Raw genomic sequence first — 12,470 nt, forward strand, 5'->3', positions numbered from 1 at the left:
ATTTGTTCCAAATAAATCAAAGCAACTACTACTGTGATCAGTATTTACTACATAAGGCTCTGTTTGTCCACAGATAATAGCTTACTAAGAACTTGCGCTTCTGTTTCCAGCTGGAGCCTTGGGCGTTGGTGTGCCGGTGGGCCTCGGTCACCATCCTGATCAGCTCCCACTCCGTGGTGTCCGGCTCCGGCCTCACCTGCAGCGTCCGCACCATCTCTTCTCTCCTCCGTCGCTCTCGGTTCTCCTCAATCAGGCGCCGCTTGGCCACACGCTTGGTCTCGTCCAACACCACTGAAAAGAAAGGTGGGTGGAGAGAATGTTTGGGTGAGCTGGTGCAGCCTGACCAGTGCTGGCACAACGCTAAATGTCTGGCACCGGGAGACCACTAGTGCTGCTGTGAATGATAAAAACATCTGTAATATACAGTAATGTGAAAAAGAAAATAAGTAAGTGGAAGGTAAGTAGCATTTAGGTCCAGCTAGTTAAATGCACTTGATGCGCATTTAAGTGTGAGCGTCAAGTGTCAGCTTGAGTTTTGGCGGTTTGCTGCTCTGCAGCATTCAGGTGTGTGTTAACATAATGCCAAGGAGGAAAGACATCAGCAGTGATCTTATAGAAGCAGTTGTTGCTGCCCATCAATCTAGGAAGGGTTATAAGACTATTTCTAAACTATTTGGAGTCCATCATTCTACAGAGAAAAAGATAATTCATAAGTGGAAAACATTCGACGACTGTCGATCTTCTCAGGAGTAGACGTCCCAGCAAGTTCACGCCAAGGTCAAACTGTACAAAAACCTCAAGAGCATCATCTCAGATACTAAAGGCCTCAGATAGCATGTTAAATGTTAAAGTTCATGACAGTACAGTTAGAAAGAGACTGAACAAGTATGGCTTGTTTGGAAGGGTTGGAGGAGAAAGCCTCTTCTCTCTAAAGAGAACATGGCAGCACAGCTTAGGTTTGTAAAGTTACATCTGAACAAACCACAAGACTTCTGGAACAATGTCCTTTGGACAGACCAGACCACCAGAAGTGGAGATGTTTGGTCATAATGCACAGCAGCACGTTTGGAGGAAACCAAACACAGAATATCAGCACAAACACCTCATACCAACTGTCAAGCACGGTGGTGGAGGGCTGATGATTTGGGCTTGTTCTGCAGCCACAGGACCTGGGCACCTTACAGTCATTGAGTCCACTATGAACTCCTCTGGATACCAAAGTATTCTAGAGTCCAATTTGAGACCATCTGTCTCACAGCTAAAGCTTGGCTGTAACTGGGTCATCAACAGGACAATGATCCCAAATACAGCAGCAGATCTACTGCAGAATGTGTGAAAAAGAAAAGAATCAAGGTGTTGCAATGGTCCAGTCAAAGTCCAGACCTCAGCCTGGCTGAAATGCTGTGATGGAACTTAAGAGAGCTGTGCATAAATCAATGCTGCAAAGGTCAAAGAACTGAAGCAACGTTGTAAAAAAGAGTGGGCTAAAATTCCTCAACAATGATGTGCGAGTATGATAAAATCATACAGAAAACAATGACAAGTTATTGCTGCTGAAGGTGGTTCTACAACAACAGAGTCATCGGGTGTTTTTCACACACTGCTTCTGGATTTAGTTTAGTTTTTGTTAAATATATAATAACATAAGTCATAGATAGTCCCGCATCTGAGGTTGTATTTACCTAATTTTAAGACATGTTAAATATCTGTTAAATAGATGATTTATCATTCTGCCCTTGAACATAAACTCATGGAGTTGAAAGAGTGTTTACTACAGTTAGTTTACTACTACAAAGTCACAAGCTGAGATGACTCACGGTCCATGGCCATGCCCACAGCGATGCACTTCTTAAATCTGCACAGCTGGCACTGATTGCGGGTGATCTTGTCGATGATGCAACAGCCTTCATATTTACACGAGTAAGCTGGATGAAGATTTTTCTGGATGGTCCTGCGGAAAAAACCCTGAAGAGAGATGAAAATGGAGAAAGATTGGAGAAGATACAGTGAAGAGGAACAAATCAAGAGTCACACAAATAAAAAAAAAAATGAACAAATAAGATGCAGAGAATTCAAAACCGATTCTGTGGGAATGCATGACTTCATAACCACTAAATCAAATCAATTAATGAAGTGTTCTTGTGCTTAGGATTCTGATTAGGATTAAATAAACAGATGGGTGGCATCACATGGTGACTGTGTGTCTGCATGCCAAGAACAGTTAAATAACTAAGTGATGACCCGGCTGAACATCTCTTCCAAACTGCTTTTATGCTAGACAGCTGAGAATGGAGTCCCATTGCGGACATGAGTTAGAGAAGCCAGATTTTAAGCAGAAAAAGAACTAAAGTGAGGAAAGTAACTAAATTTACTATGCTACCTTGTAAAATCCCCAAGTATAAAACACAATACAGGAGTAGCACTCCCCTTAAACTGTTGCTAAAAAAGCCCATAAAAACTTTAAAGCCACTCCACTGGTGGTAAAATATATCAGAACAGTAAAACATGTATTTTTGAAAAGGCCTTGAGGGGGTAAATCAAGTTCATTCATCTGTCTGCAGTGTCTGTTGCAGGATCTCTGTGCCTTTAGTTTTCAGTCTTCCTTCCTGAGGAAGCAACAGCCTGCTTGGGTGCTAGAACATCAAAGTGTAGTCTAAAGTTAACATCTTTCAAAGAGCCTATTCTTAATCACTGATATACCTGTGATCTATTTGTTTTAATATCTTTCTTGTGTGTTTTCTGTGAACTGCTCACCATTTTTTCTTCTTCTTGCTTTTTTTTATTTTTACTTACCATTTTAATTTGCTTTCACGAGTTGTCTTAAATTTCTTTATTCTCATATTCTTGCTTAGGATATTAGGATTAGGCTTTTTTGTCTAAATTTGGCTTTTGCTCTGTAAAGCACTTTGGGTTACAATTGTGTTTGAAACCGACTAAATAAATAAAGTTGAGTTAAGTTGAGAAGCTGAAATATCATGCTGAAATATTGCTCAGACACGATATTTCAGCATGATAAGGGAAGTCGGCAGCTAATATTCACGAAGCCCTGTATCATCATACTCCCGCCTCTGTGCTTCACTGGTAGGACTATTTATTCACTTGTGTAGTTTTGGCCAGCGTCTCAACAACCGTACAGGGCCCCAAATAACCTAGAAACACTTAACTTCTTATCATCTGACCATCTGTGTTCTCATTATTAATCCATGTCATTGTTCATGATCTTTTGCAAGTCTTTAGCAAACACGTTTTTTCCCTTCAACATAAGTTTATGTTGTGCTCTTTTTTTTTCTAGTGTCAAACTTATTGGACCTCTTTTACTCTTAAGCGATATCGAGACGCAGGGTCTTCCCACGTCACGCTCAACTGCAAGGTAAGGCGTACCATCTACACCTGCACCAGGAGACAACAATCTCCAACACAGAAGGGGCCAGTCAATTACACTATTCAGCAAGGTAAACCGGAAGTCCGCTTGCATTAAACCACTTAGACAAAGCTGTGTCTTTGTGTCTGTGTTGTCTGAATGGAACAGTGACAGCAGTGTACTCCTTCTATAGGAAGAGGCGGACCCAGTATCGATTCAACATGCTGATTCGGCTAAATAGAAAAAAACAGTCAGTAGAGTCCGGGAGTGCTGACAATACATTAAATACCAAAGAAACTGGAGAGAAAGAAGTTCACTGATGTTCCAGACGGCCAATTATTGGCTTAGTCCAGGAGGGATGTTACACAAACTCTGATTTTCACTAATAACTGCTGTAACAAGTCTGAAGCACCTGTAGCACCTGTAGCACTTGAAGCACCTGCAGTCTGTGACTGCAGCTCCGCTGTTGAGTTCTACATCTCCTGATTACTGCTGCAACTGTGTCTTTCTTTTTTCTCTTTTAGCTTCTATATCTTTTCTATCTTTGAAGTCTCACACACTTCAAAGTTGGAAAGGTTCCCTGGTGGTTCTGTTTGATATGAAGCCACGGTGCAGAAAGTTCATCATTTTATAAGCATCTCCATGTCGCTGGGCTGATTAGAGATCATATGTGCATTCAAGTTTCATCTCACTGATCACAGATTTTCTGACTTGTGTGTCTGTGATGTGTTTTAGTTTAGGAAACTGTCATGGCTATCACCTCAGTTCAGGTAAAGGTTTTAGTGAACATTTGATTCTCCTCCTATAAACCTCGCCCTTTTGTGTCATCCTTTTAGGAAGTGACAGACTGTACCTTGCAACCCTCGCAGGTGATGCAGCGGTAATGGTATCCGGTGGCCTTATCCCCGCACACCACGCACGGCTCGTCCTTCTCAAGATAGCTGGGGATGTACCCTGGAACAGAGACGCTAAGAGCTATTGGAGAAGAGGAGCAGGTTGAAGAGGAGGTTAAGATGGGGTGAAAAAGGGGGTGAATAAGGAGTGTAGATGATGGCAGGCGGGGAGGGTGTTTGAGGGAGTTTGACATGACAGGGGCCAGAGAGGGGGAGAGAAAGAGGGAAGATGGTGATGAGGAGGGAAGGGAAGGAGGGGTCTGAGCGTTATCACAGGAGCCTCAACAAGGCACCTGCACACAGGGCCCCAGGAGACTGGGATACAGGATGGAACACAGTCGTTTCTGCACACAGGCCTCACGTCATGACAGCTTATGAGGTTCACACTACCAGGATTCATCTTTTCATCTCAAGCTTTCATTTGCTTATTTATCACTCTTGAAAGGTTTCTCTCAGTCCTTTGATCCTTTGAACTCGCACTTATACAGGCGCATGTAATCTGCTTCTTTAGATCTCCAACCTCTAAGCTGTCACGTCGTTGCAGGAGGACACAAATATGCATTTGAATATTTTAAGCCACTGACATAAATACCCAACCCCCACACTGCTACCTCTATGCAAATCTTTATACACACAAAAGTCAAACAATCCAAGTCAGCACACACACACATGCAGAGACTTCGGTGAAGCAGAAGGGCTAGGAGCACTCCACAGAGGGAGGATTTATTCAGTTGATCTTCTTATGAAAACATACCAAGAGAAAAGCTACATTCCTTATAACTGGAAAATGGCAGCTTACACTCGAGATAATCGTTAAAGCTAATAACCGAATCACAGACATGCTTTGGAAAAATATTTCCACTTTATTTAGTATTCTATTCCTTATCACATTTTTTTCTTTATTAAATTTGTAATCTTTGTTCAAAAGCTTTCATTTAGAGTCGTAACAAAATGTTCTTTATCGACCTAATTTCTGCGATTTACATACTGGTTCAACTTTATCAATAATTTTGTTGTTTTATTTGATCCATATAACTGATTTTATGAGGTAAACGCTTCTGGAAATATTCATGATTCCAAAAAAAAATAAAGGATGACTCTGTTAAAGAGCTATGATTATAAGTCGACTAATGAAATAAGAGGCAGATTCTCACAGAGGAAATGCAATTTATTGTTCGATTAATTCACCATTCTTCATTTATATCAATGGAGTGTTTTTACTCAGAATTGGATTTTCACGGGATTATAAGATACTCTGATAGTTCTTTGTAAATGTTGTACCTTTGCTTAATGATGTCAAATATTTATTCTATGGTCTTAAGATGATTACCAAGGCTTTAGCTTGAGATAAAACTTGGCTGCATACGATACGAAGATGGTTCAAAACACACTGCCACCTTCTATAATGAGGCCTATTTAATTTAATTTCATTACATTTAACCGAAAGAAGCTTTTTTTTATATAAATGATTTAGATAAAAACAAAAGGAATTCTCACAAATCACAGTTTAGTTAGACAGGACTAAGGATGCATCGATGGCAGTTGAATTTGTTGATTTAAGATTTATAATCAACGGGCGTAATTTTTGGAATTGTTGTTTTACTTAAACTTTAACTTTTAGATTTTCTTCAGAACTACACTTGGCTGCGGAAATCCATAAAAAGCTCAAATGCTCCTAGTCCCTGGACAGAGATATTTGTTCAAAATCCAATAGAAAAGGAATTACACTATATCCCCTTTAGGCATCAGATTATTAGTCCAAATCGTTTTTCTCTTTTTTACTCATCTCAAAATATAAAAGTGCATCAGAGAAGGGCCGTATTTGTACTTTTGGAATTGAAAACCAATGTACCGGGTAACTCAGTTTTCAACAGATGTAGGTCCAGTAAACTGAGTTAAATATTGATGGCAAGTTTTTCTTCAACCAAACAACATCTCTGCCTTGTTGCCAGATATATTTTTGTTGTTTATCACATTTTCACCTAAGTAAGACACACTGTTTTCTCAAAGGTATTACATAATGATAGATTTCGGTCTTCTTTACTCACAATGAAAAAACATGCTTGTCTGTGGCTGCATTGCTGCAAAAAACAACGTGTAGTTCATGATAATATGTACACGGTACCTTTACTGCCCGAAGAAATATGCTGAATATCGGTCGACCCCACAGGAGCTAACAGTGAACGCTTTTTTAAAATGCAAATGTCAGCAGTAATGTGTGGGAGCATCAGTAGAATATGTCTTATGTGGGTCAAGTAGGGGAAATTACATTTGGTTATGAAGGATGGTTAAAAACAAACTCCAACTGATGTTTGCTGTTGTAATTGACTCTGAATCTCGTAGTTGTGTACTTAAGCCATGAACTTTGATAGTTCTGTTAACAGCTCTCTAATACAAACCTAGTCTAGGTGAGCAACACTGTGTTCAACTAAGCCTGTAAAATGTAAAATGATGATAAGAAGGTAATCATGTTAGTGACAAAGAGGAGACCACTCAAAGCTCAGGGCAACCAGCAGTGGAGTGGCGGACCACCCTGCTCACTGAACAAATCCCCCCCAAAAAACAGCAAGGTGAGGTCAGAGTCAATGAATACTTACCAGACATGCTCTTCACTGAACACTGACTGTTCTTCCTCTTTCTCTTTGGCACATCTAGCCACCTGCGAGGGAAGAAAGGATGAGAAGGAAGAGTGAAGCAGATAACAGACATATATTTTTATCTTTTTACATATTTACATATTTTATTTGGATTGATTTGATTGATTTTCAGTGTGGATTGATTCTTAATTCATGTTCTTACATTTAAAACAATCTAGAAAGAATCATATCAGCTCTGCTGTAATAAAATCATCTTTATGTTCAAATTCATGCCTTTAGCTGCATGACAGAGAAAAAATGATAAACCTCATACAGCTCATCGGACTGTTAAAAGATAAGGGGATGCTACACAGCGGTAAACATGGCCCTGTCACATTTTTTTTAGACACATTATTGCCAAAAATTCAAAGTAAGCTGATATTTTCCATGAAACAGTAAAATGTCTCAGTTTCAACATTTGATGTGTTTTCTTAAAAAAAAATGTGTTTATGGTATTTACTGGCATTGACAGACTTTCATATGTTAAGTTCAGTAGCACAAACTCAAGCAAGCTGCAAATATTATTTCCCATGATATATAAATTTTTAGTCATTCCAATGGAATTTGTCTGAGGAGATATATAATTTGTCTGATGATCAGCTGGTTCACCACTTTAATGACATATTGTTGCAGGTATTAGGTATCATTGTATTGCACTACATAAAATACAGGTATCAATCACAACCGGTATAATGGATGCACTGCCATGAAATTTGAATGGTATATCTTACTGACTTTTAGAAGATATATACCATTTTCATATGAGCTCGTGTGACTTACTTGCGAGTAGTTAGTGTCTTAAATAGAGTAAACAGAAGTTTGTTTGCTCTCAGTTTGGAGAAGAATTCCTGACAGGAGCAGTGAGATTTTCAGGTCTAAAACAATTAGAACTTGAAAAATCTAATATAAAGTCTACTATGTAGTGAATTAGCCATTTTGTTACAATGTATTGTACAACTACATTCTTAAAATTTATTATAAAGTACAGTAAAAACTTATGATGTATCCACTAAAAGTACTCTTCAGAAGCTGTAAAGTACAGTACTTTAGTTAAAATAGACCATAGAGCATATTAAAGCTAATATTCAGCTCTTTATCATGATTTTCTCATCCGTTGAGAACAATTGTACTTCTCAGACACTTCAACCATGAATGACAAGACAAATGCATCAGCAGCTGGCTGCCCCATTGTGTCCATTGTGAGTTCTTTATATAGAGGGTGATGGAGTGAGTGAACAATACGAACACAGTCAACGTGTTGGTCTGAGTAGTGATTAGCTTGGCTCAGCGGTCAGAATACGCCCCTGGTTCTCCAGACTGAGAGTTAACTAACCACAATTTACTGCAGATAAGACCCTAACTATTCACAAGTACTTCACACTACCACTATAAAGAAGAAAAACAAACAAATGTCCCTTTTAGATTCTCTAACCAAGCTTCTATTGTAACTTTTAATGTGCCCCTTGTTTAAATATTTATGCTCTTCAGGCAATGTCGATAGTTAAGTGGGGTTTTTTGCACTAACAAGCATGCTAACATGCATTGTAGACAATAACCTTGCAAAACAACGACAAGCTAATATTATCACTGTGAGCATTGTTAGCATGCTAAAATGAGCATTTATTTTTGTATGCTCAAAAGAAAAACAAGAATTATATTCTAAAAATACTGTTGTTGGACTCTGTGGTAAAAGGGGATGTTTAATCTGTCACTTTGCCAAAATACATCTATCCATCAATATATCTATTTATCTGTCGATAAGAAATGGTCTCAAATGTAATTTCAGAAGAAACACAAATAATTTAAGGCTTGCACACATTGGGCTTTCAATGGTTTTAGGGATTACTCAGTAGTAAATCATATCAATAGACAAACACATGCACACACATATTCAACACATGCAGATTTCCAGGACAGAGATAATTCCTTTCCACATCTGTTCACCCCTCCTTTCTGTTTCTATGATTCTCTGTACTTTGTTTTTCTTATGCTCTCATGCTTTCTGTCTATCTACATGTCTGTTTGCTTCACAGCCCTGCTGTTGCCATTTTTCCTCTCCTCCATAAAATCTCCCTCTGTGCCTCCTATTTTGCTTACGCTCCTATAGGCAAAGCTGTACTCCCGTAAATGATATTTTTTCCTCCCTGTGAATTTTTGGTTTTCTCCCTTCTTTTCATCCCATCTCTCCTCTCCTCTCATCCATCAGCAGTATTACGTAACACCACTGCTCTCCTGTCAAATCCACTTTCCTCTTCCAACCAATAGCAAAAAAAACACCCCCCAAAAAACGCCTCTATCTTGGTGCTTGCTGTTCTTCACAGTTGAGCAAACATATTATCTTTTATTGGAGTGCACGTGGTCAGTAAGAAATGTGTTCTCTGGTTTCTTATCAAAGTGAGTTGAATTACACAAACAGAAAATTATTATTTTCAAGATGTCTCCCAATTCAATCAATTATGAGCTTTGTGTCAGTGTTGACAGGTCTTTGTCCACTGTATGGTTCCGATTATGTTACTTCAAACTGCAATGATAGTAGAAGACAACTGAATAGTTTTCCCAGGAAGACTGCTGTCTAGACACTCCTTATTCAACGGTTTGTGTGTGAGCCATGACTTAAAGCAGACAGACAACACATAAAAAATTAATAGGCATCAAAACTGTAAAAAGGATGTTCTGTACAATTAAATTTCACATTCTTTTATAGAAAATACTTTATCCCCAGTGGGGGAAATTCAAAAAATTTCCAATTATTGATTATCAGACAGAAAAAAATAAAAAAAACAATTGAATGTTTTGTAATGTTACAATTTTTTTTCATGGTTTTCCAACTTTTTGTCTTTCCTTCAATATATGAAGTGTAGAGGTGGGGAAAGAGAAAGGAGGGAGAGCAAAAACTAGCTTGAGGTTGGAATCAAACCTGGTTGTAATTCTATATTACTACCATAGGTAGCGAGCTATGTTTACATTATGCTATTCATTTAGAGCATCTGTTAGAACATGGGGAAACCTTGAACGTCAGTAACCCATTTGTAATTTTAAAAAAAAGCTCCCTGTCAGTGCTTCAGACCATAGGATGTGTAGATGGATGCAGTAACGAACAAAGATAAGACCATGAAGTCATGTAAGTATATCAGCGTAAGGTGGTCAATGTTGTTTGATAGAGATGTTTCTCCTCTCTGTATACCAGCATCAATGTAGACAGCCCTACAAACATTTTAACGATGCCTGGCAATAGTGAAGTCTTCTTCTGTTGTTGTTTAATGGAGGCTGACAAACAGCTTAGTACATTACTGCCACCTTCTGGCCGTAATAAATCATTACTTCCTGTTGTAGGTTGAAATAAGACCTAGTATAAGTCCCACACTTAGATGATAGCCAAATGTATTATTCAATATCTAATATTTTAATAACAATTTGAAAATCATTGCCCATCCCTTTTGATAAATGTTGAATTATAAATTTAATTGATATTGTCAAAAGCACAGTTGTCAGTCTAATGCTGTTAAACCTCTCTGTTTTGAATGGTGTCATCAATAGATGAAAAATCATAGCTTTAAACAACCCACTTCGTAAATGTATGTATTGTTAACAACAAACACTGTAGTTATAAAAAAACAGAAAGGACAGAAAGGAGCCAGTCTGGAGCTCAACCTGGGGGCATCAGCTAAAATATCACTGCCTGAAAGTCATGTTGTGGGATGAGAGCTTTGACAACAGATTGATTGTTGAGCTGGGATGGTTTATAGTATCACATGCAAGTCCCCTCCCCCAAAATTAAATGAATAAAACAAAAAAAACTGAAGAAACATTTGTTTGGCTACAAATCCTTCTATCATATCGGCACCATGTTGTTTTCCTGTCTCAAGCAACGGGAATGACGCAACAAATTAGTTTACCAAAAGTACATCAAGAATCATGTGAATCCTTAGCAGATTAGAGGTTTCAGTTCAAAATGCCAAACATTTAATTGGATCAAAGTCATTTAACGTGATCATCATTTGAAAATTTAATTTATCGAATAATATCATCAACTCAAAGCTAGAATATTATATTCCCTCAAAAACACCAACCTGTTGATGCAATATGGCTGTAAGATATGCATGTTGCTCCCTTTGCAGGAATATTAGAAGAAGAGAATGTAAATCAGCAGCTTTCTCTGCTGTTCCAGCCTCACTGGATTTAGTGCACGTGTCCCATCCAGCTTTGTTCACACGAACAGACTGCAGCTGCAGATCTTAAATTCCTGACAGCCAACGTCCCAAATGGATGCCTGCAAAGTACAGTAAAGTCGAACTGTAGTTGGTACTGTCAGCTGGAACATCTGTAGCGACAGTAGCTTCAGTGCCTCAGACTGGCTGCTGAGAGGGGACGGCAACTCTGTTTATTTCCCGCCCCTCTCTTCTCTCCCTCCCTTTCAGCTCCTGGGCTCCAGCCTTCCTCTCCGTCTCCCTCCTCCCCACCCTGTCTGCATGCATGTGCAGTCCCTCACCCGATGGCATGCTCTCTTGTCATCACAACACACTGCCGTCGTGCTCCCATCCACATCATACATTCCCTCTTGCTCACTTTCACTTCCTGCCCTTGCATCACTCTTGTTTTGTCTTTTCTTTTTTTTAGTCCAAGTAGTTAAACTCTTTCTCCGTCATTCCTGGGGATTTTTGTACATTTCATTGTTGTCTGTTTCCCTTGTATGTTCTCTGCAATTCTTCCCTTCTTAAATTTAGGTCGCTTTTCATCTTTCCCCAGTGAAAAAAAATGTGTCCCTCTCCTTCCAAACTCAGTTAAGCTTTAATGTTAGCCTGATTGCATAACAGCTGAATGATGCAGTCTCTCCAGTGCAGCTGAGTGGAGGCTTATGAGGACACAGAGATGCAAGATACCCCATTAAATTAATTAGACTGCTCTGTAATCTCCTTTTGCTCTGAGTGTAAAAGTTATTTTAAAGACCACAAATACAGCTGGATGGAAAATTTTTGCAGCTGATAGGTCATCATCTGAGGCATAAGAGCAGCACAAGATACAGCACAGATAAATACTGAGGACCCATTTTGATGCATCTTTAAAATAAAAGTTGGACACTCTGTTATTACTTCTGCTTGGCTGCTTCATGATTCTTATCTTCAAAGAAGCGCAACCCGTTCAGCAGTTTTCTATGTAAATGCCAGTATGTTAACACTCTGTTGCAAGCATTTTTCAAACTGAGCAAAGGCCAGATTTCAACAATGACAAGGCAGAACAATTACATGTACAACAATGTATGCTTTCTTTCATTAACTATGAAGTCCATAAAATTTAAATGACATTGCATAAACAAATTGATATATGTGATGGCTAAATACTATTTTATAAAATATTCATACAGCAACTGAGGGGATACAGGGACATCAGTGTGGGCAGGGTCAGTACAAAGATTACCACACTGCAGCACACAAAATCCTTGATGAAGAAGTGCTAAAACAAAAAGCAATAGTACCATCTTTTTTTCAGAATGAGATTAAAGTATCATCAAATATGATGTAAATGTACTTATTTACTTAGCTGTTTGACGATATCAATTAAATTTCTATCAATCTTGTTTCC

The 12,470-nt window shown here is 38.7% G+C and overlaps 1 protein-coding gene across 1 annotated transcript in view; it reads right to left on the reverse strand.

The window, feature by feature from the left end:
* Positions 1–12,470, reverse strand: part of LOC140272814 (thyroid hormone receptor alpha) — a 109,053-nt gene that overhangs the window by 11,542 nt on the left and 85,041 nt on the right. Inside the window, exons 4-7 of the mRNA XM_072368284.1 lie at positions 6,852–6,913; positions 4,215–4,336; positions 1,818–1,965; positions 86–291 (exon numbers count right to left, since the gene is read on the reverse strand). Coding sequence (XP_072224385.1) covers positions 86–291; positions 1,818–1,965; positions 4,215–4,336; positions 6,852–6,913 — 538 coding nt within the window. The remainder of the gene's footprint in view (positions 1–85; positions 292–1,817; positions 1,966–4,214; positions 4,337–6,851; positions 6,914–12,470) is intronic.

The sequence above is a fragment of the Leuresthes tenuis genome, unplaced genomic scaffold (assembly GCF_036924035.1).
Source record: "Leuresthes tenuis unplaced genomic scaffold, fLeuTen1.0.hap1 SCAF_17, whole genome shotgun sequence".
In the NCBI taxonomy this organism is placed as follows: domain Eukaryota; kingdom Metazoa; phylum Chordata; class Actinopteri; order Atheriniformes; family Atherinopsidae; genus Leuresthes; species Leuresthes tenuis.